General features: G+C 49.4%; 2 protein-coding genes across 2 annotated transcripts; both read right to left on the bottom strand.

Annotated features, from left to right (window-relative positions):
• Positions 1–344: 344 nt before the first annotated feature.
• RRAGC (Ras related GTP binding C) lies at positions 345–14674 on the bottom strand. Its single transcript, XM_083369041.1, has 7 exons — positions 14384–14674; positions 14099–14302; positions 13675–13874; positions 12272–12386; positions 11704–11846; positions 4024–4172; positions 345–1935 (listed from the first exon to the last, which is right to left on the bottom strand). The coding sequence occupies exons 1-7, from the start codon at positions 14654–14656 to the stop codon at positions 1787–1789; spliced, it is 1233 nt and encodes a 410-aa protein (XP_083225167.1). The 5' UTR covers positions 14657–14674; the 3' UTR covers positions 345–1786.
• Positions 14675–16259: 1585 nt separating this feature from the next.
• MYCBP (MYC binding protein) lies at positions 16260–17269 on the bottom strand. Its single transcript, XM_083369051.1, has 5 exons — positions 17100–17269; positions 16917–16989; positions 16776–16824; positions 16557–16686; positions 16260–16470 (listed from the first exon to the last, which is right to left on the bottom strand). The coding sequence occupies exons 1-5, from the start codon at positions 17112–17114 to the stop codon at positions 16426–16428; spliced, it is 312 nt and encodes a 103-aa protein (XP_083225177.1). The 5' UTR covers positions 17115–17269; the 3' UTR covers positions 16260–16425.
• Positions 17270–27280: the final 10011 nt, after the last annotated feature.

Raw genomic sequence — 27280 nt, 5'->3', positions numbered from 1 at the left:
TCAGCATCTTCACTATGTAGCTATTGGGATATCTCCTTTTGAAAACTGTGGAGAAACTGCTCCACATTGTAAGTTTTAACGTTTGATGCATGTATTGGGTTGTATACATTCACTGAAGATCTGTCACACATACAATATATTCAAATATGTTACTGGTGATCAAATCACTTTAAATCATGAACTTACTAAGCAAAAGGGTCAGTAATTGCCCCGTAAATTAAAATACTTTGGTGCAAATCGTTTGAGTCAAGATGGCTTTATGTGCATACCAATTACAGGCCGCTAATTCTGTAAGAATTCCTTATACATTTTTCTGTAAAGGTGATTATATACTTACCATCTGGAGTGTTTAGCTTCAAAATAAGAAAAATATAACAGGTGCAAAAATATGCACACAGCAAAATATTTGGAAGCTGAAATTTCTACCAAAGAAGGTATTCCAATGTAATGTCTAAAAAACTGTCACAAGAAAATACACAGTACTGTTTGGCAAAAACAGCTAGTTGGTTTTGCTTACAAGTTGAAAGAAAACACAATAAAGCAGAAGGCCTAATTTCTGCAAGGTATTAATTAGCAACTGAATTGCAGCCACAAAATTATTGTAACGCATGTGAGTTTACAACTTCCCACAGGACACTAAAGCCTGCATTACCTTGTATTTAATTCAGTAGAGAAACACTTGTTGAGATAAAGATCTTTTATTAATGTAGTCTGGGAACATATCTGGTCTGGACATGACCCACTGGCGGAATACAGTCACCTGTGAAGACTATTAAAGCATCTCTTAAGTCTTTAACAAACTCCCACTGATATTTTAAATAAAGAACGGAGTCTGAGGCTCCGGAAGAGCTGTCATCATTAAGAAAATGGCATTTACATGCAGAAACACAGAAGATCTACAGAAGATTCACAGAAAACGTTTCATCACATGGAAAGTATTCCTATGGAAGGAAGTTTCACATGTTGTTAAAAAAGGAGCAAAATTGTTTGCAAATTCCAGCAACCAAAACCCATACTTCCGTTCTTGTCAAAGCCAAACCTATTTTTTTTTAAATAAAAGGACCCTCTATGCGATTATGCGACACGGAAGGAAATATGGAATGAATGGCAGCCATCCTGGCCAGGCAGGGTGAAAGGGAATTATCTGGGGAGGGCAAAGCTTTCTCCTGTCCCGCTCTAGGGGATGATCTTCCTCCCCTTCTGCTAGCTGAGGGCGCCAGCGCTGCCCAAAGACGCTTCACAAAACAGGGTCACAATGCGTGCAGGACCTGAGCCACCAAAGGCTTCAGAAGAGCCCAAGACATTTCAAAGCGTTCTGACGACCGTTAGAGCTAGAAAAGCAGAGAAGCGCTTTCATTCAATGGGCTGGTTAAGGAGAGGACACAGGATGTATTACTTTTTTCGGGTACTACCACAAAACCATGTGGTAAGTCATGTGGAATGTGTTGAGCGTGTACTCAAATAAATTATGCAATATGCCTGAGTTTCAGAGCCCCTGGAGCACATCACCAGCTGCCGAATTCGGAGACAAATGAGGAAGTTCCCACCTGGAGGAAGGAGATACTGCCTGCCCGCCTGCCAAATGACAGCGAAAGCCGTCACACTCAATCTGGGCTTCCTCGCAGCCACCCCGGGTGTTGGTACGAGCGCTGAGCACAAGTCCACCAGGCAGACTCCTCTGGCTTCGAAACAAAGGGCTGGAGTCGGGCAGCCTCCCTCCCTCCGAGCTGCCGCTCCTGCCCGATCCAGGCGCAGGGTGAGCAAGCAAGCGCCAGCTCCTCCCGGCTCAGTCCTCCTTCGGGGTGCCATTATGAGCCCCGGCTTTCAGACTGGGAATGCTGGCTTGATGGCCGCAGGAGCCCTGAGAGGACACGCCCACCTCAAAGACCTCGTGGATGGCCTTGCGGAAGCAGTGGAAGTTGTAGTCTATCAAGCCTGCGAAGAAACGGGGAGGGGGCGGGAGGGAAGAGGAGACATCAGTTGGGAAGATCTCAGAAAACGAGATGAAACTTTGCAAACTGAAACGTTGTGAATGCAATTGGCCCTTTTCTGAGCTCCAAAGGCATCATTGGGGACTGCAGAAGTTCTAAGAAGATGGAAACAACCCGTTTTTTTAAAGCATAAAATCTTTCCAGTTCTAAACATGTTGCATGCCTTCTTCATTCTTCTGCATCTTCCCATGGAAAACCACACGGTTTCCCACTCACCAGCTGCCCTCTTGCAGGGAAGCAGCCCTGCCCTTTCTTGCCCCTCACAGCATTTCTCCTTACCAAAAGTGACACACTTGAAAGCAAAAGGTGATCTCAGCCACGCTGCAATCCAGTGAAAAGGGCTCCCTCCCAGCCCACCGACCAACTGGCCGTTCCCCAGAAATCCCACTGGGGGCCAAACTACCCAGAGTTAAGCTGTGTTCGATGATCCCCAGGGAATTAGAGGAATGGCAAGCTTTTATAGACAAAAGCCTGAAGGGCAGCTTCATCCAGGCTGCCAGACCAGGATGGGTCCCTTCGTCTAGAGGTCGACTATTGTGGCTTAAAGGCTGTCAGCCATGAAAACACCTACCCGCCAGCCCTAATGAAGGACACCTTGCCCATTTGGCAAAAGGGAAACTCTTTGCCAAACTGGACCTGTGAGAAGGGCATTACCGGGGGAGGATCAAAGAGGGCGACGAGTGGAAGACAGCCTTCAATTGCCCCTTAGGATGTTTCCACTTCCGGGTCCTCCTTGCGGACTGCTGTCTTTGTGCAGCTGATAAATAAAGTGCTGCCTGAGCACCTGTGCAAGCGAGTGCCGGTTACCTGGATGACATCTTAACCTGCACCGAGACTATGGCACAACAGGCAAAACAGGCCAGGCTGTGCTCAAAAGGCTCCGAGCAGCCCAACTGTGTGTCAAAATGCTAATTCCTCCATCTAGGCTTCCGCATTTCTCACGAGGGGATAGAGATGGACCCCAAAAAGGTGTGGGTGGCACTGGACCGGGCTCCTCCCCACACCAGGAAGCAACTGCAAAGCTTCCTGCGATTCGCAAACTTTTTCCGCCAATTCATCCTGTCGCTTGCCCCGACAGCCCTCCCTGTCAGCCACTTGCAGAAGACTAAAAGGGAAGGGAAACCCCAGCCCAGCCAGCCGCTGAAATGCACAACGGAGTTCGGAAAACTCAAGCGCCTCTTTGCAGCAAAGCCGGCGCTGAACACCCCCTTTGCCATCCAGGCAGATGCTGCTGATGTGGCAGAGGGGCAGAACTCTTACCGAAAAAGGAGCCAGGGGCTCCACAGCGCATAACTTCCAAAGGCGCACTGAAAGGGAGCGCAGAGGGCAGTCTGGGAAAAGGAGGCACATGCAGGGCACGGGGCACTCCTCACTTGGAGTCGTTTCTTAGAAGGGAGCAAAACGCCTTTGGAGGTTGGACTGACCACCCACGCAAGCTGTCACCCCAACAGGTCCGCTGGGCTCATCCGGGCTGCCCTGGAGGAGGACAACGGTTTCCAGGCCGTAAGGTCGAGTGTACGATACAGTACGGTGTAGCCTGGCTGGGAGCCAAACTATACGTCCCTGAAAGTCGACGATGGTCTTCTAGAAAAGCCACGATTCCAAAGCAGTGGGACATTCTGGCTTTGTCAAAACCCTGCAGCCGGTTAAGCAACAATTCTAGTGCTGTCATTGAAAAAAGGCATAGAAAGCTACATAGCTCACTGCCTCAGCTGCGCGTCTGCTGAAAGACGGAAGGGAAACCACCAGGACTCCTGCAGCCAGCAGCACAGCCTCGTGCCCCGTGGAAGCAGCTCTCATCACAATTATGACAAATCACGGCTTGAACTATCTTGCTTTGCATGTAATGAGTCTATCTCATATATTAGTTTCCCCTTTTAAGTTGCATTACTGAAATAAATGAACTTTTGCACGATATTCTAATTTTTTGAATTTCACCTGTATTGTTTTTAATGCTGTTGTTTGTGCTCCGATCCATGACGGTAACAAAGATTGATTGGTTGATTGAACAAAATGGAAGCTCTTTTCTTACCTTTGCGTTCAAAGCTCTCCTCTCGAAGGATACACACCAAGGCTAGAAATTTTGTCACTTCTTTTAAATATAAAACAGTTGTGTTGTTGAGTTTAATAATTGCCATAGATTCCTCGTCATATGCGCTACCGCTGCCATCTTCTTTTAACCTGGAGTAGGTTGAAGGAGAAAGACTGCTCAGAATACCTGAGACTTACGACTGAGCACTTAAATTTGATGCAACTCAGATGTCTCATTTATATTTAGGCAACTGCATAGGACTTTAGAACAAATTAAATTTTTTTACAATTTAGGACGACTTCAGAAATCTATAGCTGCTTTTTAGCTTGACTGATCTACAAATATATTTAAATAGCCTTATATTAATATATAAAGTGAGTTTACCACCATACTGACGATCTCTATTATTTTTACTTATTCATTAAATTTATATGTTGCCCATCTCATCAATTAGCTCAGGGCTTTCCAATCTTTTCACCCCTTGTACCACTTTTAGGATATGGCAACATCCGAGTACCACCAGTTGCCTAGGAAGGTGTCAAAAACCTGATGACCAAAAAAAAAAAAAAGGAAAAAGTGATGGAGTTCAGGTAGTCCTCGACTTACAACAGTTCACTTAGTGACTGTTTGAAATTACAATGGCACTGAAAAAGTGCCCCCCAAGCCACAGCCGAGCAAGACACCTGCCTGCCCACCTGGAGGCGCTCTTCCTCCTGTCCGAGGTTTTCATTGTTGTGAGCATTTCTGTTGAGGATTGGCAGTGGGGGTGGGGTGGAGGGGGTGTTTGGTTTTTATTTCCCCCCCCATCTGCTGGGTGGTTGCAGCAGGTTTTGGTCACTTCACATAACCCCAGGACATTCTGACCGTCATAAATATGAATCAGTTGCCAAGAATCTGAATGTAGATCAGAAGACCCTGCAGATGCTGCAACATTCCAGCTGATCGGCACTTCTTCTGGGCTTAGCAGAAGCATCAGGATCAGCGCCGAGCTCCACCTGGAGCCTGTTGTGACTCAGGGCCAGCCTGTGGGTCCGACAGCCGGGTCCGATGTATCGGAGGACTCAGATGTGGGGGAGGAGGGAAACGAACCGGCTGATGATGATTTGGAGGCTTTGCAGAGTCCTCAGCCGGGGACCTCTTCTCAGCTGTGTGAGCCCGAGAGTGCGGAGGATGATGACCCACAGCTGGCCCTGTTCAAGGACGCCCGACGCAGGAGGCAGACGAGCAGGGACAAACAAAGAAAGGCTATGGGACACCTCGGGAGGAGGCACAGGGAGACCACGCCCTGAGCTCTCTATAAAAGAAGTGTTTGGGGAGGGGCTGGTTGCTGAAAGCAACTTTTCCGCTTGAGAAGACAAGCTCTTGTGTTTTTGTTAACTGCGTAATTAAATCTTGGCAGAAGCCTTTTAGCCTTGGACGCTTTCCAGACTCTTCTTTTGATTAGGGGTTGCGAGAAGAGGGCTGGTTCAGAACAGTTTGCTTTCAGCCCCCCACCCCTTAATACTACGATGGAGCAGCTTCTTGCCGAGAATGCCCAGCTCAACCAGCAACTCACCTTGCTGGCCACTCAGGTGGCACAACTGCAGGCTCAGGTACATGCTGCCCCCCCACCCAGGAGGAAATGTCAGATAGCTATGCCGGATAAATTTGCTGGTAAACCAGAACTGTTTCCTGCCTTCCTGGGACAATGCCAGCTTTATATCAGCGTGAGAGCAGCTGATTTCCCCACTGACCGAGATAAGGTGGGATTCGTGTTGAGCCTTCTGTCGGGAGATGCAGCTCGTTGGGGCACGCCTCTGTTGGCACAGCCTAGCCCTTTGTTGGATAACTTTGGGGGGTTTTGTGACCATATGCGCCTCATGTACGAGGACCCGATTAAGGCGCAGACCGCCACCCGACGCCTGAAAGCTTTGAGGCAGGGTCAGCGCCCTTTACAGGCCTATATCAGCGATTTCCGGCTGCTTAGCCAGGATTCCGCCTGGAATGAGGCTGCGCTCGTGGATGCCTTTCAGGATGGCTTGTCAGAGGAGATGTTGGATGAGCTGGCCCGCGTGGACATTCCCTCAGACCTGAATGGGCTGATCCATCTTTGTCTGCGGATCGATGCCCGGCTGCAGCAGCGTAAGAGTCGCCGTGCCACCCCACAGACCCCTGCCGCCCCTGTTGTGCGTGAGCCCCCAGTCCAGAGGGAGGAGCCAATGGAGCTGGGTGCCGCCAGGTCCCGTCTATCGGTGACGGAAATGGACAGACGACGATCGGAGGGGTTGTGTTTTTACTGTGGGGACCCTGGACATTTGGCTGCTTCTTGCCCGAAGAAGCGTCAGCGGGCGTCAGTGACCAAGCCTGCCCCGAGAAAGTCCCCTGCTTTGCTATCGGGAAACAGCCCGAGCCCGATCTAGACGGTGTGAAAGATCGGGCGACCCACAACGATCACGCCGAGCGACGCCGTTCCGACGGTGCCTGTGAACCTCCACGGCATTTGATTCTGGAGGCACGACTGATCCTTCCTGGCAAGCCAGAGGGGATTCCGGTCCATGCCTTAATTGACTCTGGGGCTACCACTAACTTTATGGATTCGGCCTTTGTGGCCAAATGGGCTGTTCCCCAGTGTCCAGTGGATCCGCCCATGCTTGTGGAGACCATCGATGGTCGAGTGCTCCTGTCCGGGCCTATCACGGCCGCCACGCAACCCGTGTGTATGGCCATCAGTACCCATGTGGAGGCCATTCAGTTTTACGTCACTTCGGATCTGCACTTCCCCGTGGTTTTGGGACTGGCGTGGCTCCGGGCGCATGATCCACAGATCTATTGGTCTCAGAACTTGGTCACCTTCCCAAGTTTGCAGTGCTTGGACCACACCCGCCATATCTGTGCCGGCCAGGTGGAGGGTTCCTCAGGGGTTTCCTTGCCTCCCGAATTGTCCGACTTTGCTGACGTGTTCAGCGAGTCAGAGGCGGACCAATTACCCCCGCACAGGCCCTACGACTGCTCCATTGACCTAGTCCCTGATGCGCCTCTCCCAGTGGGGCGTTTGTACTCCATGTCGGAGCCCGAGTTGGCTGCATTGCGGGACTTCCTGACAAAGAACTTGGCTCGTGGATTCATCCGGCCCTCGTCCTCGCCAGTGTCTGCGCCCGTGCTCTTCGTCAAAAAGAAGTCGGGCGAGTTACGGCTTTGCTGTGACTACCGGAAACTCAACGCTATCACGGTGCGTAACCGCTACCCGCTGCCCCTCATCCCCGAGCTCTTGGACCGACTCCGGGAGGCTAAGATCTTCACGAAACTGGACCTGCGTGGAGCTTACAACCTCGTCAGGGTTCGGCCGGGTGATGAGTGGAAGACGGCGTTTGGTACTCGCTATGGACATTTCGAGTACACGGTGATGCCGTTTGGCCTGACCAACGCCCCCGCTGTGTTTCAGCATTTTATGAATGACATCTTTCGGGATCTGTTGGACCAGTTTGTTGTGATTTACCTGGACGACATCCTGATTTACTCCCCGTCGCGTGAAGCGCATCATCAGCATCTCCGTCAGGTCCTGCAGCGCCTCCGGAAACATCGGCTGTTTGCCAAGTTGGAGAAGTGCCAGTTCTACCAGGTGACCATTGATTTCTTGGGTCACCGCATTTCTCCTGAGGGCATCGCCATGGAACCGAGTAAAGTTGAGTCGTTGCAGAGTTGGCAACCCCCGCGTCGCGTGAAGGATATTCAGCGACTTCTTGGATTTGCCAACTACTATCGGACATTCATCCCTGGCTTTGCTGCCTTGACAGCCCCCCTCACCCGGCTCCTGCAGAAGAAGACTCGGTTCCAGTGGAACGCCCCCGAACAACAGGCGTTCCAAGCTTTGAAGGACGCCTTCATGAAGGAGCCCATCTTGAAGCATCCTGACCCGCAACGGCCGTTTGTCGTGGAGGCGGACGCCTCCGACATTGCCATTGGGGCCGTGTTACTCCAGGCAGCGACGCCCAACGGTACCCTTTTCCCTTGCGCGTATCACTCACGGAAATTGAATCCCTCGGAGCGCAACTATACCATCTGGGAGAAGGAGCTGCTGGCCATCAAGGCGGCGTTCGAGGCTTGGAGGCATCATCTGGAGGGGGCGCGGCATCAAATCGAGGTCCGGACGGACCACAAGAATCTGGAAAGCCTGCAGACCGCTCGGAATTTGAACCAACGCCAGATCCGGTGGTCCCTCTTCTTTGCGAGGTTTGACTTCCGGGTGCGGTACATACCAAGCGGGCACAACCAGAGAGCGGATGCTCTGTCCAGGAAGCCCGAGTACACCCGAGTGGAAGACAAGCTTCCGCCCAGGACCGTGATCCCCGTCGAGTCTTTTGCTGCGGTGCGGGAGCCGGTGGATATACGGGCTCGGATCCGGGAGGCGCAGCAGCAGGAGGCGTGGGTGGCTCAGCGGAAGGAAGAGGTGGGGCCAGATTCGCCTTGGTCGGTCACGGATGGACTCCTGTATTATCGTGACCGGCTCTATGTTCCAGGAGGGCCACTCAGGGGACTCGTCCTCAGCCAATGTCATGATAACCCGGCTGCGGGGCAATTTGGCCTGTTCAAGACTCTGAACCTGGTCTCCCGTACATTCTGGTGGCCCCGAGTCCGACACGATGTCCAGTCTTATGTCACCTCCTGCGTCCCATGCAGGCAGGCCAAGTCAGCGACAGGGGCCCCGCCTGGTTTACTGCAGCCTTTGCCAACGCCCAAGAGACCCTGGGGGGCTGTGTCCATGGACTTTCTGACGGATCTACCCCCATCCTCCGGCTTCACGACAGTGTTTGTGGTGGTGGACATGTTGACCAAGATGGCGCACTTCATCCCCTGTCGCGGCTTACCGTCAGCTCGCGCCACTAGTCGCATGTTCATCCAACAGGTGTTCTGGCTGCACGGCCTTCCCGATAGAGTCGTCTCCGATAGGGGGGCCCAGTTTACAGCCCGCTTCTGGCAGGAGTTGATGCGGGCGTTGAACATTAAGGTTTGCCTCTCGTCCGCGCATCATCCTCAGACCGACGGGGGTACCGAAAAGGTCATCGGCATCTTAGAGCAGTATTTGCGCTGCTACGTTAACCTGCAGCAGGACAATTGGGTGGACTATTTGGCCATAGCCGAGTTTGCCTTTAACAACTCGCAGCACACCTCCACGCAGATGACACCGTTCTTGGCCAATGTGGGTTATCACCCTCGGTTTTTCCCCCTTTCTCCCGTGGACTCACCGGAGCCGGCAGCGAACGAATTCATGGCGGAGTTACAGGCGATCCATCGGTTGGTGCGACGGCAGCTGGAGAAGGCCAAGGCCGACTACAAGAGGTTCGCCGATCGGTCGAGAAGGGATACGCCTCCATTATCGGTGGGGGATCGGGTCTGGCTGTCCACCAGGAACCTACCATCCACTCGGCCGGCGAGGAAGCTGGACCACCGTTACCTTGGACCGTTCCCAGTCGAGGCCGTCATCAACCCGGTCGCCTATCGTTTAACTCTGCCACGTTCCCTGCGCGTGCACCCCGTCTTCCATCGGTCCTTGTTGGTCCCCGAACAACCGGCTTGTCCACTTCGCCAAGCGGAACCTCCCCCATCAGGACCTCGTGATGGCGACAGCACCCCCGAGTACGAAGTCGCCAGCATCAGGGATTCCCGCTGGCTGAAAGGTCGCTTCCAGTACCTGATCGAGTGGAAAGGGTACGGGCCGGAGGACTTCACATGGGAAGACGCGACCGCCGTTCATGCCCCTGCGTTGGTGACTGCTTTTCACGAACAGTTCCCATCCCGACCGCATCCGGATCGGCAGACCCGGGGGAAGGGCCCTGCGGTGCGGGATAGTGTTGTGACTCAGGGCCAGCCTGTGGGTCCGACAGCCGGGTCCGATGTATCGGAGGACTCAGATGTGGGGGAGGAGGGAAACGAACCGGCTGATGATGATTTGGAGGCTTTGCAGAGTCCTCAGCCGGGGACCTCTTCTCAGCTGTGTGAGCCCGAGAGTGCGGAGGATGATGACCCACAGCTGGCCCTGTTCAAGGACGCCCGACGCAGGAGGCAGACGAGCAGGGACAAACAAAGAAAGGCTATGGGACTCCTCGGGAGGAGGCACAGGGAGACCACGCCCTGAGCTCTCTATAAAAGAAGTGTTTGGGGAGGGGCTGGTTGCTGAAAGCAACTTTTCCGCTTGAGAAGACAAGCTCTTGTGTTTTTGTTAACTGCGTAATTAAATCTTGGCAGAAGCCTTTTAGCCTTGGACGCTTTCCAGACTCTTCTTTTGATTAGGGGTTGCGAGAAGAGGGCTGGTTCAGAACAGAGCCTGGCACTGATCCTGGTGCTTCCACTGATCCCCGACAGCCCTGCAGCTCCAGCCATCTCTCGCTCAGGCTTGTGCGGTGCTGCCACCGTTTCAGCTCATTCCCCTCCCCCGCTACCACTTTTCTAGGATAGTCGCGTACCATCTGCCAGGTGCCAATGTACCACAGGTGGTACCCGTACCACTGGTTGAAAAGCTCTGAATTAGGTGACTCTGGGCAGCAGTCATATTTTGATAAAAATACCTGTAACTATGATCGTGATGTGAGGCATACCAGGCTTTATAAAGGCGCTTGCTCAGAATCCTGGACAAAATTTTGTTGACAAAATTATGCCAACAATAAGCAAGGCGGCATAGCATCCCCCACCTTTTAAACTAAAAACTTCACAATTTTAAGATTATCTTGCATTTCTCAAAATATTCATGGACAGCAAAAGATCTTCTTAAGCAGTTAGAAGTCACTAGCTTCTTTCGAGATGGTTGTTCTGTACTTAATTTAATTTAATTTAATTTAATAACATTTATATACCGCCCTTCTCCCTGAGGACTCAGGGCGGTTCACAGGGCAGAATAAAATACCAAATACAAACATTAAAAAAGATTAAACAGTTGCCCTAGTTAAAACAATAAAAGTACAATTCTAAAAACCCCAAGATAAAATTAAGAGACCAAAGATAAAACAACCCCACCGATCCCCATCAGGCTAGGCCAGCTTGTACAAACAAAAATGTCTTGAGATCGCGACGAAAGGAGCGAAGATCGGGCGCCATCCGGAGCTCTACCGGTAGCTGATTCCACAGCTCCGGAGCGCCCACAGAGAAGGATCTCCCCCTGGGGGCCACCAATCGACATTCTCTGATCGGTGGCACCCTGAGGAGGCCCTCTCTGTGGGAACGCACAGGGCGCAGGGAGCTTGATGCCGGCAGCAGATGTTCCCTAAGGTACTCCGGCCCCATGCCATGGAGGGCTTTGAACACCGTTACCAGTACCTTGAATCTCACCCGGAAGACAACTGGCAACCAATGCAGCTCACGGAGCAGAGGTGTAACGTGGGAGTATCGGGAGACTCCCAACACAACTCTCGCGGCTGCATTCTGTACCAGTTGGAGCTTCCGGGTGGTCCTCAAGGGCAGCCCCATGTAGAGAGCGTTGCAGTAGTCCAGACGAGAGGACACGAGCGCATGAGTGACCGTGCACAAATCATCCCGGCTAAGATAGGGCCGCAACTGGCGCACCAGGCGAACCTGGGCGAAGGCCCCCCTAGTCACAGCTCCTATATGGTCTTCCAAGGTGAGCCGTGAATCTAGGAGGACTCCCAAGTTGCGAGCCCTATCTACGGGGGGTAATAGTTCACCCCCCATACTTCTCAAGTATTTACTTACCCATATATGCAAGAAACATCAATGACAACGTCAATCATGTCACAACATAGCTCGTAGGACTGCATGTCAACAGGGGAGCTGTCTGTTGCAATATAGATCTTGCTGACAACATCAAAAAGAAAAGCTTTCTCAATCCCCGAGTTCTTCAGGAAATGAAAAGACAGGTTTACGTTAAGATTGCATCTCACAAATACCCACATTTGTCCCGAGATCTATTTCCTTTTATTTATTTTGCAACATTTTATTGTATAAACTAAGGAGGTAAAATACCCACTCAATAGAAAGCAAGTATTGATCACACCACATATTTTAATAATTTTACTAGCATCCAATCCAAATCTTCAATGTACAAAGATTATTAGTTTTAAATGTCTAATATAAACCAAATCATCTGTTTAAGCTCAGCACGATTAAGCAGTCTCCAACCCACCTCTGCTTTGGAGGCAAAAGTTCTTCCCAAGATCTCTTGGTGTCAGTTTCACCATCCCCTAAACGGAAATCCCTCATTTGTTAACTTTCACGACATGATTTGCCCTTCAAACATGTGGAGTAATTAACTGCTACTTACCGATATAAAGATATTCAGCAAGTTTTCCAAAGTGGGCAGCTGTGGAATGAGCTTCTGCACCACCTTACTGAAGGCCTCAAAGATTGAGTGATCGTAGATGCTGGTCAAATAAAAGCTAAAAAGAAAAGAACTCTAATTAGTTACCTGAGTGCTTTCACATATTAGCTGCTCTTTGGCCGAAATAATACCACCACTGATATAATTTCCCAACTGGAATCTGTAGAAATTATTTTGCTTGTTTCATTCACGACTAACTAATAACTAACTTACTGAAACAACCTGGATCTGCACGGCACATTAAACCCTAATCCAAATAAACTGGTTAGTGCTTGTCTCTTTAAAAGCAGGCACTGAAAAAAAGATTATGAAACATCCACTAACACTTTCATTTCAATTAACCAATTAATAAACTTGTCAATATGTAAATAAATGGTGTCATAACCCACTTCAGTCCACATCTGAAGAAAGTAGGACTCTTGGAGACGAGATTTTCCAAGCAGGAACTTTTACTAAGAAATAGGAGATAGCAGGCATAACAGACAGGATCTGAGGAATCCCCTCACAGATCGATATTTTTATAGTGTCCCCAAGCAAACCCCATTCATTCGGTCAGTTCCGGATCAGCCAAACTCCCAGTGGTAAGCCCCTCGTGGGAAAAGAGAGATAACAGTCCGTTTGCAGCAGGATCATTTCCACCCTCCTCAAACTTTATTCAGAGAAACAAACCAGATTCCAGAGGGTTGCATTCCCCCCTTTCCCACCCCCTTTTCTAGTTTCCTGTAAGATGAGAGGGAATGCCTAGTGAGAAAGCAATTGATTATATTGTGATGGACAGCAGGCAAGCGGAATAAACAAAGGTTACATTTAAGGGAGGAAGTGAAAGCCATAAAGTCCCATGCCTGTTCCCTCTCCCCCTTGGGAACGGCAGAATCCAGGGGAAGATGAGATTTGGGTTTAGCTCAGAGGAGATAGTTAGAAATGAAATATAAATGGATTCTGTCAAATGATCTGTTTAGAAATACTACACCAAATCAAGTAATGGACTGACGTGTGAGAGGGGGAAGAACTTTGTTTCAAGAAGAAACAAATGTCAGTTTTCAGAAATTCAAGGAAACAATAAAATCAGAAAAATACCAGATCAGTAAAAGTAGAATTGCTAACCGTGACAGCATTTCAGATTCAGAAGAGGTATATTATGGGCTTTGGCTGCTCCCTTCCTCACCCCAAAATTGGTGCCGAATCATGAAAGGTCATTAAGGGGAGCATGGGGTGCCTGGAGGGGGGGGCTTGGAAGCAGAGCAGAACCCCAGGCCTGCCTGCCCTGCCCCCCCACAAGGCTTCCGCTGCTCCCCAGCCCAGCCCAGCTTGCACCTGGGCATTCAGAAGCAGGTAACGCCACTCGCCTAAGATGCAGCTTTTCTAAGCCAGCATCAGCCAGATCGTCGTTGGCTCTCTGATGGACGTCTCTCTGAGTTTCGATCTTGTGGTCGTCGGATAAGCCGTCCACTTTGTGAATGAAAACCTCAAAGTTCATTTCCGGATTGATTTTGTAAGCTTTGGAGACGGTGATGTGCAGCCTGGTTAAGGCCTCCATGTAGTCGTCCTGCAAGGCAAACGGAGGGGCGGCCTGAAGCGCTGCGGGGGGGGGGTCTGGGCAGGGGTCTGCCTTTCGGGGTCCCCCCTCCCCCGGGGGCTGGTGGGGGGAAGGAGCCGGGAGGGGAGCCCGGGAGGGAGCGGGAGGGGCCCGGGGGCTTCGGGGGGGGGGGCTCGGCTGCCCCTCCGCCTGCAGCCCCCCACCCTCCCCTCCCCTCCCCTCCCCTCCCCCACCTGGGCGTCGATGACGTAGATGAGGGCGCCGGTGCCGCGGAAGATGGTCTCGTAGTCGAAGGCGGGGTCGAAGAAGTCCATCTGGCCGGGGAAGTCCCAGATCTGGAAGTTGACGAAGGAGCTGCCGGAGACGTCGTCCTTGTGGATCTGGGTGGTGCTCTCCAGGAAGAGCGTCTCGTTGGGGGACATCTTGTGGAAGACCACCTGCGGCACAGGGCGCGCGCCGATCAGCGGCGGAGGGGCAGCCCCGACCCCCCTCCCGGCCCTCCCCGGCCCGCCGCGCACCTTCTGGATGGAGGACTTCCCGCTGCGCCGCAGCCCCATCAGCAGGATGCGCGGCTGCTTGGAGGAGTCCCCGCCGGGCCCCGCCACGCCCATCCCGCCGCCGCCGCCCGCCAGCCCGGCCCCGTCGTCCTCGCCCGCCAGCTCGTCCTCGTCGGCGCCGTAGCCGAAGTCCTTGGGGAAGGCGTCGGCCGCGCCCAGGCTGCCCGCGGGCAAGGACGCGCCGGACGGCAGCTGCGCCGGCTCCTCGGCCGCCCCGAACGGCGTGGCGGCCATGGCGAGACCGGCCCCGGGCGGACGCTCGGCCGATTGGACGGCGCCGCGGCGGGGAAGGGCACGTGACCCCCTCGGGCCCGCCTCCCTGCCGCCCCGCGGCTTCCGGGCCCGGGCCGACGCGGGCGCCCCCTCCGGCCGGGCGGTGGCAGAGTCCGGCGCGGGGCTGGGGAGGCCCGACCACACTTGGATTTTAAACGGAGTCTAATAACGCTATTTATCCAATAGACGTATAAACATAATTAATTCTACTACTTTGTTACAGTTGTAATTGTAAAAAGGATGTTGATATTAGATTTCTGTTACTTATATAAGTTTTTTGGTCGATTTACCTGTTTACAAAAGTTTACCTTACTTTACACCTATGCTTCTCAGCCTTTTATTTATTTATTTATTAATGGGACTTATATCCCGCCCTATCTCCCGAGGGACTCAGGGCGGCTAACAACAACAAAAATTAAAGGTCTCTGTACAGTAAATTAAAATTAAAAATTGAAATAAATTAAAGATTAGAGTTAAAATTGTAAACATAATTAAAATGCCTGTCAGTCCAGGTCAGCCAGGTGGAAAAGGAGTGTTTTGAGGCAGCGGCAAAAGGACTGGAGATCTTGGGCCATCCGAAGCTCAGGGAGGAGCTGATTCCACAGGGCTGGCGCTCCCACAGAGAAGGCCCTCCCCCTGGGGTTCACCAGCCGACATTGCCTAGCCGACGGTACCCTGAGGAGGCCCTCCCTGTGTGAGCACACAGGGCGATGGGAATTCGTTTATTAATCTTCCTTTATTGCCAAACCGTTTATTACTTCTACTTTTACATCCTTATTTTATCCATTCTTCCACCCAATCCTAGGTATGTTCCATCTTTTTTCCTAGTAAAGGGCAGCTTAATTCTGTAATGTTAGCAATTATTCCAGAATATGTTAGTATAACATTGTCGCTGATCTATAACTTTACAATGAAAGAAACATGAGCATATTTCTATGGGGGAATGTGTAAACCTTTGATACCTAGAAATACAAGTAATCCTCAACTTAGTGGTAATTGGGACACTGTTGCTGAGTGATGCGCTTGTGACTTTATGAATGTATCCTTTACCAAAGGGAATCTTTGTAGCCCGAGGTACCATCATTACCTGAATCCCACATTATTAGGTACAGCTACTTCCTCCTGGCTTCCCACAATCATAGTTAGTGGAGAAGCTGGCAGAAATTTCCAAATGTGAGGACAGCAGGCAAGGCAAGTGGTTGCTGCCTTTTGGGGGAGGGAACTAAGGGGTGCAGATAAGGGTACACAAGAGGTACAGTGTGAATTGGGGAGGGTGTGCGAGAGATATGTAGGTTAGGAAAGGTGCATGTGGGGAGCAAAACTGGTCAGGAAGCACCAGCCCAAGTGCAGACTGGCCGGGCAGGCACAGGTGAGTTAGGGGAAGCCGACAGGGGAGGTTGCAAATGGGTTACCTGCTTTGGTGGAGTGCTACAATCAGTTCTAAGGGTGGACCACAGGTGTGCTGGGGTGGCCAGAAGACCGGCTGTAACCATTTGCTCAGCCTGCAATGCTTATTTATTTATTTATATATTTTATTTTAATTCCATTTATATGCCGCCCTTCTCCAAAGACTCAGGGCGGCTTACAAGCTTGCAGAACAAGTCGCTCAGCTTCGCACAGAGAGGGGCCGGCCTGAACCACCCTCCAAGTAAAACAATGTGGGCCCCACCAGAAGAACAAGCGGCAAGAGGCGACTCTTTCCAGATCTTTTATTGAAGCACGCACAAGGCTCATTCTCCCCGCTTCTCTTCCTGCGGCGGTTCGTACTGGGCCAGCTGAAAAGGAGGGCGGCGAGGCGGTTAGTCTTTCCCCAGGCGCTGGGAGCGGCCCTCGCCGAGGCTTCTCCCGGGGCCGCCTTTACCTTGGCTTTCAGCTTCCGGTTTTCCTCCAGGAGGGCCTCGTACTTCTCCTTCATCTCGGCCACCTCCAGCCGGAGGGCTTCCACCTCGGGGTTCTCGGGCGCCGCGGCTCCCAGGTGGTGCTTCAGGAAGCTTCGAGGCCGGAGGAGTTAAGGGCCGTCGCGCCTCCCGGCCCGGCCGCCCCCCCCCCGCGCCCCCCGGCCCCATTCCCGGCAGGATACTCGAGGGCGCAGCTGGGCTTCTCGGGCTCCTCGTAGAGCGCCACCAGCACTGCGGGGCGAGAAAGCGGAAGCGGCGCTGGCGAGCCGGCGGGCGGAACCGAGCGGCCCCTCGCCCGGCCCCCCAGCGCCCAGCCGCCTTACCTTTGGTCAGGGTGTCCATCACGCCGGACTTCTCCAGGTAGCGCCGGAACTGCTCCCGCTTGGAGTCGGCGGCCTACACCGCAGGGAGGGAAGGAAGGAGGGAGGGAGGAGTCAGCATTGCTTCCCCCCCCCCAAGGCCCCCAGCCCGGTCCCGGCGGCGCCCCCCCCCGACCCCCCCCTCACCTTGTAGTTGGCCATTGGCGCCTTCGGCTCCTCCCGCTGCGGCTGCTCTCGGACACCCCGCGCAGGAAACGGGAAGAGGCGTGAGCCGGCGCCCGCCTCTTGAGCGCGCCGCGGCGTCCGCGCGTCGCCATAGACACCGGCTGGCACCGCCCCCCTCGGCTCCGCCTCTTCCGCCGCCGTCCTCCTCCTCCCCCCCTGCTCTTCTTCGGGCCGGAAGAGCCGAATGGGGGAAGAGGGCGGGGCCTCCCTCCGTCCCCGCCAGGAGGAGGAGGCTCCGCCCACTCCCTCTTGGCCTCCTCCTCCTCCTCTTCCGCGCTCCCTTCCTTCCTTCCTTCCTTCCTTCCTTCCTTCCTTCCTTCCTTCCCGCCCGGCCGGGCCTGAATCCGCGTAGCTGGTGCTTGGCCGGCTGCGTGACTCGGGACGTGAAGCAGTTTGGGGCGCCTGAAGGGGCGGCCCTGTGAAGCCGAAGTGTTAGGGAGCTTCAGCTCCTCCTCTTCCTTCGGGAGGCAGGAATGGATAATAATAATAATAAACCTTTATTGTCAAAGTACAACATGTGTACGTTGAGATTAGCTGAGCCTCCCCCTGTGCTCTCTCTCCCGCCCCCAACACACAGTGACAACAAACCCTCCATCCCACCACACCATGTGGACCAATGTTGGAATAACCATGATCTCTGTTCCTATACATGTAGCTGGCTAGTACTTTTCTGGCTAATACTCTTCTACCATGGAAAGTCTTCAGTGAACCATGTGCAAGGAAGTAAGCCATAAACCCAGAGAGGCCATTTGGCTACAGCCAGATAAGGTCAGTGAACCATGTGCAAGGAAGTAAGCCATAAACCCAGAAAACAAAGGAACCTAGGAGAGGCCATTTGGCTGCAGCCAGATAGGGGCATGGTCACAGTATTCCTCCACACCATTGGCTATTCAATTTAAGACAAATTCTGACGCCTCCTACAAATGATTGGTCATTACTGTATTTGAATCTACCTCTAACACCTATGTCCTTTTAGGATAGTTTAGAAGAACACACGTGTAACCATGATTGGTCTATTTGACTAACAATAAAATGTGATTGGTTGCTTTTGCTATAAATAAACAAGGTCCACTGCTCCTCGTGGTTCAGTGTCCAGCATCCAGTGTGCATCCCAGGAGCAGCGGGGCCCTTTCCCCGAGAGATCTCTGTGTCTTTCTTTCATGGGCGCTAACCCTGGGCAGGAGCAGCCTCTGCCCAGCTTCACCAGCAGCATCCCAGCAACAGCAGCTTCCCTGCATCCCTGCAAATGGTGACCCCGACGTGATTCTGTGGAATACGTCTTCAGCCATCCATACTCATTCGCCCGACGGTGGCAGCGACTCATCCTCGTCCGTTGCTAGACGCAGGAATTTTCGTGAGTATGGGTGGAAAATTCTCTCAACAGCAGACAGCGCATCTGCAGGAGTTGAGAGAATTAATTGATAATGCCAAAGCCTCTATTTCTAAACCTTCTCCTCCCCCCTCTCCTCCTCCTTCTCCAAATCTCCCTCCGAAAAAACTTCCTGCCTCTGCTCCAAAAGCCTCTGAGTTTGTTGCCATTTCTGAACCTCCTCCTCCCTCTGCCCCTCCTCCCTTCCCCCCTCCTCCTTATTCAGATCTCCCCCCTCAAGGAGCACCTTTTGTTCACTCTATGCTTGCAGCTCATGCCTCTGGGATATTAGGTCCAGAGGATTTAGAAGCTTGTGCTGCCTATCCTGTCACTTTTGTACAACCTGTTTATACTCCTCTGACTCCAAAAACTATTGATTACCTTGGCACTCATATGACCATCGCTGATTATCGCGTGCTGTTTGGCCACGCCTCTTCTGGTTCCCAGCAGGGAATCTAGAGGAGGGGCAGTCAGCCAGCCCGACAACAAAGGCTGACATTTCTTTTCCTCTTAATGCTTCTAACCCCTCTGAACTTTTCACTGATTCTCTTTTTCATTAAGCCTTTTCAGTTTCTCCGGCTCCCCCTCCTTATGAGGAACCTCAGCTGCGGCTGAGCCCCTCAGGCCCAGCCAGAATCTGTTAAGAAAATACAAGGCAAATAGACAATGAATATGCCCGAAATGAACTCCTGCTAAAATTGGCTTATGTGGGGCTTGAAAGAGCCTCTTGGGGCGAGCTGTTCTCAGTAAAGTCCAGGGGCGCGCCTGTTGATTTCAACTGCCTGGAGTTTTCTGGGATCTAGCTTCCCATTGCAGGCTCCCAGCCAAACTAAATTGACCATTCTGGTCTACCAAATCAAAGCATAGGAAAGTAGTTATTGTTGTAAACCTAAAGAAAAGAAAAATCAAAGAAATAAAATCAAGTTTTTCTTCTATCTTTTTTTTTATCTAGCTCTTTGGATTATTGTTTTGGCCTACAACCCCAAATTGATATGTGTGTTTTGTTCTGTTTTAAATAAATGTTGTTTTATATGTGTGTTTTGTTCTGTTTTAAATAAATGTTGTTTTAATAGTATGTGTGTATATATGTCTGTCTGTGTTATTCTGTGTTATTTCCAAGACTTGGAAGAGGGTCAAAATCCTCTCTGATAACACCAAACAAAAGGCCTTATTTAACAATGTGTGGTTTGTCTGGAGAAAGTATGAAATGAAATTTTTGTATGTGAAATTGTTTATGCAAGCAGTCAGAATTTTATTGTTGTAAAAGCCATGGATGATGTGTGAGAGTAAATGCATGTAAAGGAGAGCAAACTATTTTTATTTTATTTTTTTGGTGGTGAGATTTTTGTAAAGTTTCTTTTACCCCCCCCCCAACCCCGCTCTGTTACTTTAAGAGTGAGAAAGGGAGAGACAGCCAGAAGAGGGGGGGGTGGCTGGTCCTTTTAACCATTTTTTTTCTCTGCTTAGAATTCCAGTCTGAGAAAGGGGGGTGGATGTGAAACTTGATGCCCACTCTTGCAGTTTCAGCTTGCAATTTTTTTTACTCGTAAGAGGAGAGATTAATTGTTGGACAAGTTTTTGGAATTCTTTGAGTTTTAATTAAACATCACCCAAAAGAAATTACTCTGATCTTTTTGTGGAGTTGTTTTTGTTTTTGTTTTTTTGTTTTTGATGTTTTTGTGTCTGTGTGCAGGACACATTGATGGAGGGTGATATCTGGGAGAATTTCCCTCCCTTAATCAGCACTAGCCTAAACAACATTGCAGATCAGGCTGCCTCCGGACCCTTGGCCTGTTCCTTGCAACCCCTCACCCCCTGGGAAAGTCATTCATATTTCCATCAAAATTCCAAAGCTTTGCAGAAGCAGTTTGGCATCACCGCTGCAGAAGCAATTGCAATTCGCCAGCAGTGCCCTACATGCAGCAAACAAGCAACTGCAATCCCTATGGGTGTTAATCCAAGGGGATTGAAGCCTTGCCAAATTTGGCAAATGGATGTCACACAATATGCACCATTTGCCCCATGGAAGTATTTGCATGTTTCAATTGACACCTTCTCAGGATTCGTCATGGCCACCCCCCAAAGGGGTGAAGCCACTAAACATGTAATTAATCATTGTATTCGGACCTTTGCAGTGCTGGGATGTCCAAAAGAACTCAAAACAGACAATGGCCCTGCCTACAGCAGTCAAGCCATGGCAGAATTTTGTCATCATTGGCAAATAACACACAAATTTGGAATTCCATATAATAGCCAAGGCCAAGCCTTGGTGGAAAGGGCTAACCAAACCTTGAAACATGCATTAGATCGTTATAAAAATCAGAACGGGGGAAAACGAAGCCCCAACCTCCCAGCATTGCAAGAAACTCTTAACCTTTGCCTCTACACTCTGAACTTTTCAAACTTGACTGGCCATCCCTTAACCACAGCCGCAGAGCGGCATTTTTCATCTCTAGTTGCAGATCAGCCTAAACCCAAAGTGTGGTATCGCCAACTTCCAGACCTAACTTGGAAAGGCCCTGCAGACCTTCTCACTTGGGGAAGAGGCTACGCTGCAGTCCAGCTACCAGACAAAGTGCTGTAGATCCCAGGTCGCCAGGTTCGTCCGTATCATGCCTCCACAAACACAACTGCAGAACCCATTAAAGATGACAGCATGGTTTGTGACTTTTTTCAGCTTTGTTCTTACACCACTGACTGATGCCACTAAAACACAATTCCATCTGAAAGCTTACCCCAGACGTCAACTCCACTTCACCAGCTATCCCATCCCGTTCTTTACAATGACTCACACCTTTGACATTGCTTCCAGTCAAAAATGACTCTTTTCACACTGTTTTTGCCCCATCGCATGGACCCAGAAGGAACAACCTGTTGTTAACAACGAGTCTACCATCATCATCTATGTGAACTCTGTAGCTCATGTTCCTGTCCAAACTTGAAATGGTTTCAACTTTCAGGAATTACTTGGCTCCTGGTTTCCCAAAGTACCTGGTTTACAACCTATTGTAGCTTTTATTAGTATGATTGTATTAGGATGTACTATTTTACCTTGTGTCTTGCCTATCTTTATCAAAGTATTACTAACATATTACTATCAAAAGCATTACTAACAGTATTCCTTTGATAGCTGAACATAGAGCTGTTAAACAATTAATTCTTTATGGTACAGTAAGGTTCAATCCCCCAGGAGGATTCAGAAGAGCCTAATGCTCAATTTGAACTAGAGACTCCTTTGTCTCCTAAAAGAGGAAAATAAAAATGCCTTTTGGGCTCGCTTGCCTCTTGACTCTCCCGAAGGTGCGTCTCTTAAGAACCCATCCCTCCTCAACTTTGAAGCGGAACATACAAATTCTGCATTTAAAACAAAAACAGAGGAGATGTTGGAATAACCATGATCTCTGTTCCTATACATGTAGCTGGCTAGTACTTTTCTGGCTAATACTTTTCTACCATGGAAAGTCTTCAGTGAACCATGTGCAAGGAAGTAAGCCATAAACCCAGAGAGGCCATTTGGCTACAGCCAGATAAGGTCAGTGAACCATGTGCAAGGAAGTAAGCCATAAACCCAGAAAACAAAGGAACCTAGGAGAGGCCATTTGGCTGCAGCCAGATAGGGGCATGGTCACAGTATTCCTCCACACCATTGGCTATTCAATTTAAGACAAATTCTGACGCCTCCTACAAATGATTGGTCATTACTGTATTTGAATCTACCTCTAACACCTATGTCCTTTTAGGATAGTTTAGAAGAACACACGTGTAACCATGATTGGTCTATTTGAATAACAATAAAACAATAAAATACAAATGATTGGTCATTACTGTATTTGAATCTACTTCTAACACCTATGTCCTTTTAGGATAGTTTAGAAGAACACACGTGTAACCATGATTGGTCTATTTGAATAACAATAAAATGTGATTGGTTGCTTTTGCTATAAATAAACAAGGTCCACTGCTCCTCGTGGTTCAGTGTCCAGCATCCAGTGTGCATCCCAGGAGCAGCGGGGCCCTTTCCCCGAGAGATCTCTGTGTCTTTCTTTCATGGGCGCTAACCCTGGGCAGGAGCAGCCTCTGCCCAGCTTCACCAGCAGCATCCCAGCAACAGCAGCTTCCCTGCATCCCTGCAGACCAACTACACCACACACCGGCCTCCCAAGTCAATTCTGCATAAGATTATGTCCCATTTAAAAGCCTAACAGCCCACGGATAAAAGCTGTTTTTCAGCCTGTTGGTACGGCTGGCTATATTCCTATATCTCCTACCGGATGGTAGGAAAGTAAAGAGATACCGTCCAGGGTGTGAGTCATCCCTGAGAATCTTCCTCACTCTTCCAAGGCAGTGAGCCCTGGCGAGGTCATCCAGTGGTGTCAGGGAACAGCCCACAATGTCTTGTGCTGTGCTCACTACCCTCTGTAATACTTTCCTGTCCACAGCTGTCAGACCAGCATACCAAACCACAATACCATACGAGAGGGCGCTCTCTATAGTAGACCGGTAAAAGAGGGTCATTAGCCGTTGTTCTACCCTGTTCTTCCGCAAGACCCTAAGAAAGGCTGGAGGAAGAGGCTTGTCCCAGCGTTTCACCCGCAGGACTTTCCGGGGCTCTGGTTGGGGTCGGTTTGTGGGGGGAGGAAAGGTGGGCTTCGAAATCCAGAATTGCTTCCTTGACACAATGTTGCCTGCCCAGCCCTCGGGATGCTACCTAGACTAGCCACGGGCTGGCCAGGTGTTCTCTCTCTCTCTCTCTCCCTCCTCCCAGAAGGTAACAAGGAAGAGGATGTGTCATGTCCCAGACAATCTTGCGGACCCTGTTCAAGCAACACTTATGTGCTATATGGATGGAAGGGAGGGAACTGCCAATGATCTTTTCTGCTATCCTCACCACTCTGCACCGCCTTCCCATCTGAACTAGTGATGCTTCCAAACCAGACAGTAATGCTGTATGTCAGGATGCTCTCTGTAGAAAGTGGTAAGGACGGGAAGGAAGGAAGATGTGCTTTTCTCATGCGACACAGAAAATGCAGGCCTGCTGTGCCCACTTCACCAGTGTCTCACTGTTGAGTGACCAAGGTAGCCTACTTGTTAACTGCACACCCTGTGCTCAAGAAAATGGTATTAAAAATATTTGTTCCAGCTCACACATATTGGGGCCTGTTAGTAAGAAAATCAAGAATCCAGTTGCACAAAGGAGTGTTTAAGCCTAAAAGACCCAGTTTGTTTACTAGATGCTGGGGAATGATTGCTGAACTGAAGTCAACAAACAACAAACGCATGTATTTCTTTCCTATAAGTCAGGGGTGTCAAACTGCTGGCCCACGGGCTGGATGCATCATGCCGAAACCATGCCCACCCCATTGCCAGCAATGGGGAAAAAATTGCAATACATCATGTGACATTGCGAGTTTGAGACCCCTGTTCTAAGTGCTCCAAGCTCAGATGTAGAACAGAAGAAATAGCATCCTCCATAGAGCGATTTGGTTGGTAAGCAAACTGAAACAAGTCAAATGCTGGCGGGAGACTAGATACAATGATGTCCTTTATCAGCTTTTCAAAGTGTTTCATAATGATGGATGTTAGTGCAACCGGACGGTAATCTTTGAGGCCTGTAATTGTGGACTTTTTTGGCACGAGCAAAATGATGGCCATCTTAAAACAGAATGGGACCACTGCCTGCTGCAATGAGAGATTGACAATATCTTTGAGAACACAAGCCAGCTCATTGGCACATTCCCTAAGAACACGTCCAGTGATATTATCTGGGCCTGCTGCTTTCCGAATGTTAACTTTCCGCAGTGTTTTCCGGACGGAGGTGACATCAAAACTAAGCACTTGCTCGTCAGGATGGGGCACAGCTTTCCTAGCAGGAGTGCTATTTGGTGCCTCAAAACTTCCAAAAAATGTATACAGCTTGTTTAGGAAGTCTGTGTCGTCCTTGCATCTTGATGGAGCCACCTTATAATCTGTAATGGCCTCGATTCCTTGCCACATTTGCCTGGTGTTTGTTGGGTCCTGAAAAAAGTTCTGAATTTTCTGGCAATGGGCTTGGTTTGCACCTTTTATGGCACTATTCAAATTAGCTCTGGCTGTTCTAAGTGCCTGCATGTCACCGAATTTAAAAGGCACATTCTGTGCCTTCAGCATCTTATGGACCTCATAGGTCAGCCACGGTTTTTCATTCACCCTCACAATAATGCTTTTAAGGACACAGACATTTATAAAAATAAAAGTGGAATATAAATAAAATAAACTTAGGGGCTGGAAATGGAATGGCATATTCCCAGGGCATGTGTTGTTAATTGGTTCTGGATTTGTTTTTCGTTATTGTTATTCATCTACATGCCACTTAAGAGTCACTTTGGTTAGATGGGCAGCGATATAAATGGTCGAAAGCAGAGGTCCCAAACCTTTTGGGCACCAGGGACCAGTTCCACGAAGAAAGGTTTTTCCACAGACCGGAGAGTGTATGGTTTTGTGTGTTGCCTGCATCCCACAGATGGGGCTTTGCTTGTTTGTGAAGACCGGCTGCTGGCATGCCACGGCCTGGTACCAGTCCACGGACCGGGGGTTGGAGACCCCTGGTCTAAAGCAGTGTTTCTCAACCTTGGTAACTTTAACGTGTGGACTACAACTCCCAGAATTGCCCATGTCTGGCTAGGGAATTGTGGAATTTGAAGACCACATGTCTTAAATCTGCCAAGGTTGAGAAACACTGGTCTAAAGAAATAAGGAAACAATTACAAGCCAAAGTAGAATCCCACCTTCTGTGTGGAGAAGAGCTGGATTCCAACAAGCCATAAAAGTTCCTCCTCTTCTACTTCCCTTCCTGTTCTGGGCTATTCTCCCTCTTCGCTGCTGTTTATGATTCAAGGTTACTATTTTCAGCCAGAAGCCCGTTTCCTTTTTTGGCTAATAATAGTTCCAATAGTTTAGCTACTGGAAAAAAGCATAGAGGAAGTTGGAACTTTCTTTCCTGTGCCTTGGACTTGAAGAACAGATGCAGGGGCCCTGAAATCTCATGGGAAATATGGAACACTTCCAAATCTATTTCCATTTAAGCTGAGTAAAGTTGCTTCCCCAAAACTTGCTGCTTGGGAATTTTGAGAGTGGTAATCCAGCACATCTGGGAGGGAGGTATCAGCGTCAGAAGCACTTGCCTTCCTTCATTGCTGCAGTTTAAAGAGGGAGCTTGGGCAAGTTTCTCTCTTCATACCAAAGGAGCACCACCCCACACAATTATTGAAATATTTAATTTTATTTCTTTAAATTGATTCGTATGGCCACCCATCTTGATTCTGGGCAGCTAACAAAGATTTAGAAATGCAATATAAATTATTTTTATGTATGTATGTATGTATATATATATATATATGTATATATATATATATATATATATATATATATATATATATATATATATATATATATATATATATATATGTTTTCTGAGGTTTTTGCGGGTGTTAGTATGCGGATCTTTGGTCATTCGGGTTTTTTCCCGCGTAGAACTAAAGGTGTAGGAGCAACGTTTTGACGGAATCCCATCCGTCATCATCAGGCTGGTGGCTTCAGCTTCCTTCTTCTGGGAGAAGCAGAAGAAGGAAGCTGAAGCCACCAGCCTGATGATGACGGATGGGATTCCGTCGAAACGTCGTTCCTACACCTTTAGTTCTACGTGGGGAAAAACCCGAATTACCAAAGATCCATATATATATGGAAACCTCAGAAAACAAATATATATATATATATATATATATATATATATATATATATATATATATATATATATATATATATATATATATATATATATATATATATATATTATATATATATAATCAGCCAACTAACATAAAATGATTCCAGAAAACACTGTTCCCCAACCATGCCTAGGAAAACAGGTGTTCACGACTTTCTGAGAGGTAACAGAGTTAGGACCTGCTAAATTCTGGGCCAATGGGGTTTCAGGAAGCAGGCACAGGTAGGGAAAAAGTTTGATTTCGGGGAGATTGCAATATAGCAAGCCATGATTAACAGCCTAGACAGAGTGAGCCCCTTCTGCCTGACATACTGCTACGGGTAAAAAACAGAGATAAGGCCATCCTTCAAATACGCTGTCCCTGTGTCATGTAAGACTGTATAGGTAATAACTAGCACCTGTAGTTGCACCTGGAAGCAAACTGGAAGCCATGCAGATTGCAGACCAAAGGTATAATATGGATATAATAAAACATAATTGCTTCGGCTTTTGTATTCTGGACCAGGTGAACCTTGTGGTGGTTCTTCAAGGGCAGCACCATGTAAAGTGCATTACAGTAATCCATCTGAGAGGTGATCAAAGCATGAGTAACCATGTACCTCTTCACCCAGGAAAGGGAACAATTGGTGTAAAACTGAAGTTGTGCAAAGCCTCCATCCTATCCTCCCATCAAGACTGATTGCAACCAATTCGAGATAGGAGGAGAATCAGCAGAACGCTCTGCATGCAACACGTGAGTGTTCAGAAGAATATCATGGACAGTAATACCAAAGTCCCCTGAGAGCAAGGATAGACATGCTACTACCCCCATCCTTCATCCACAAGTGCAGTCTGTGCTGTTTCAGGTCTATATCCCAGCCTGAAACATCCCTGGATGAATTATGTGTTAGCCTCCTTTCAAAATGGATACATTTGTCCACTCAAACCAGTCTATTCCCATTTATGAGGCATGAAATAATGCTGGAGGAAGTGCAAGCTGATGATCTGAAGAGGTCTCTTCTAAAGCATCTG

This window comes from Vipera ursinii (assembly GCF_947247035.1).
Source record: "Vipera ursinii genome assembly, chromosome: 9".
Taxonomy (NCBI): Eukaryota; Metazoa; Chordata; class Lepidosauria; order Squamata; family Viperidae; genus Vipera; species Vipera ursinii.
This window is presented reverse-complemented; position numbering and strand designations above follow the sequence as displayed.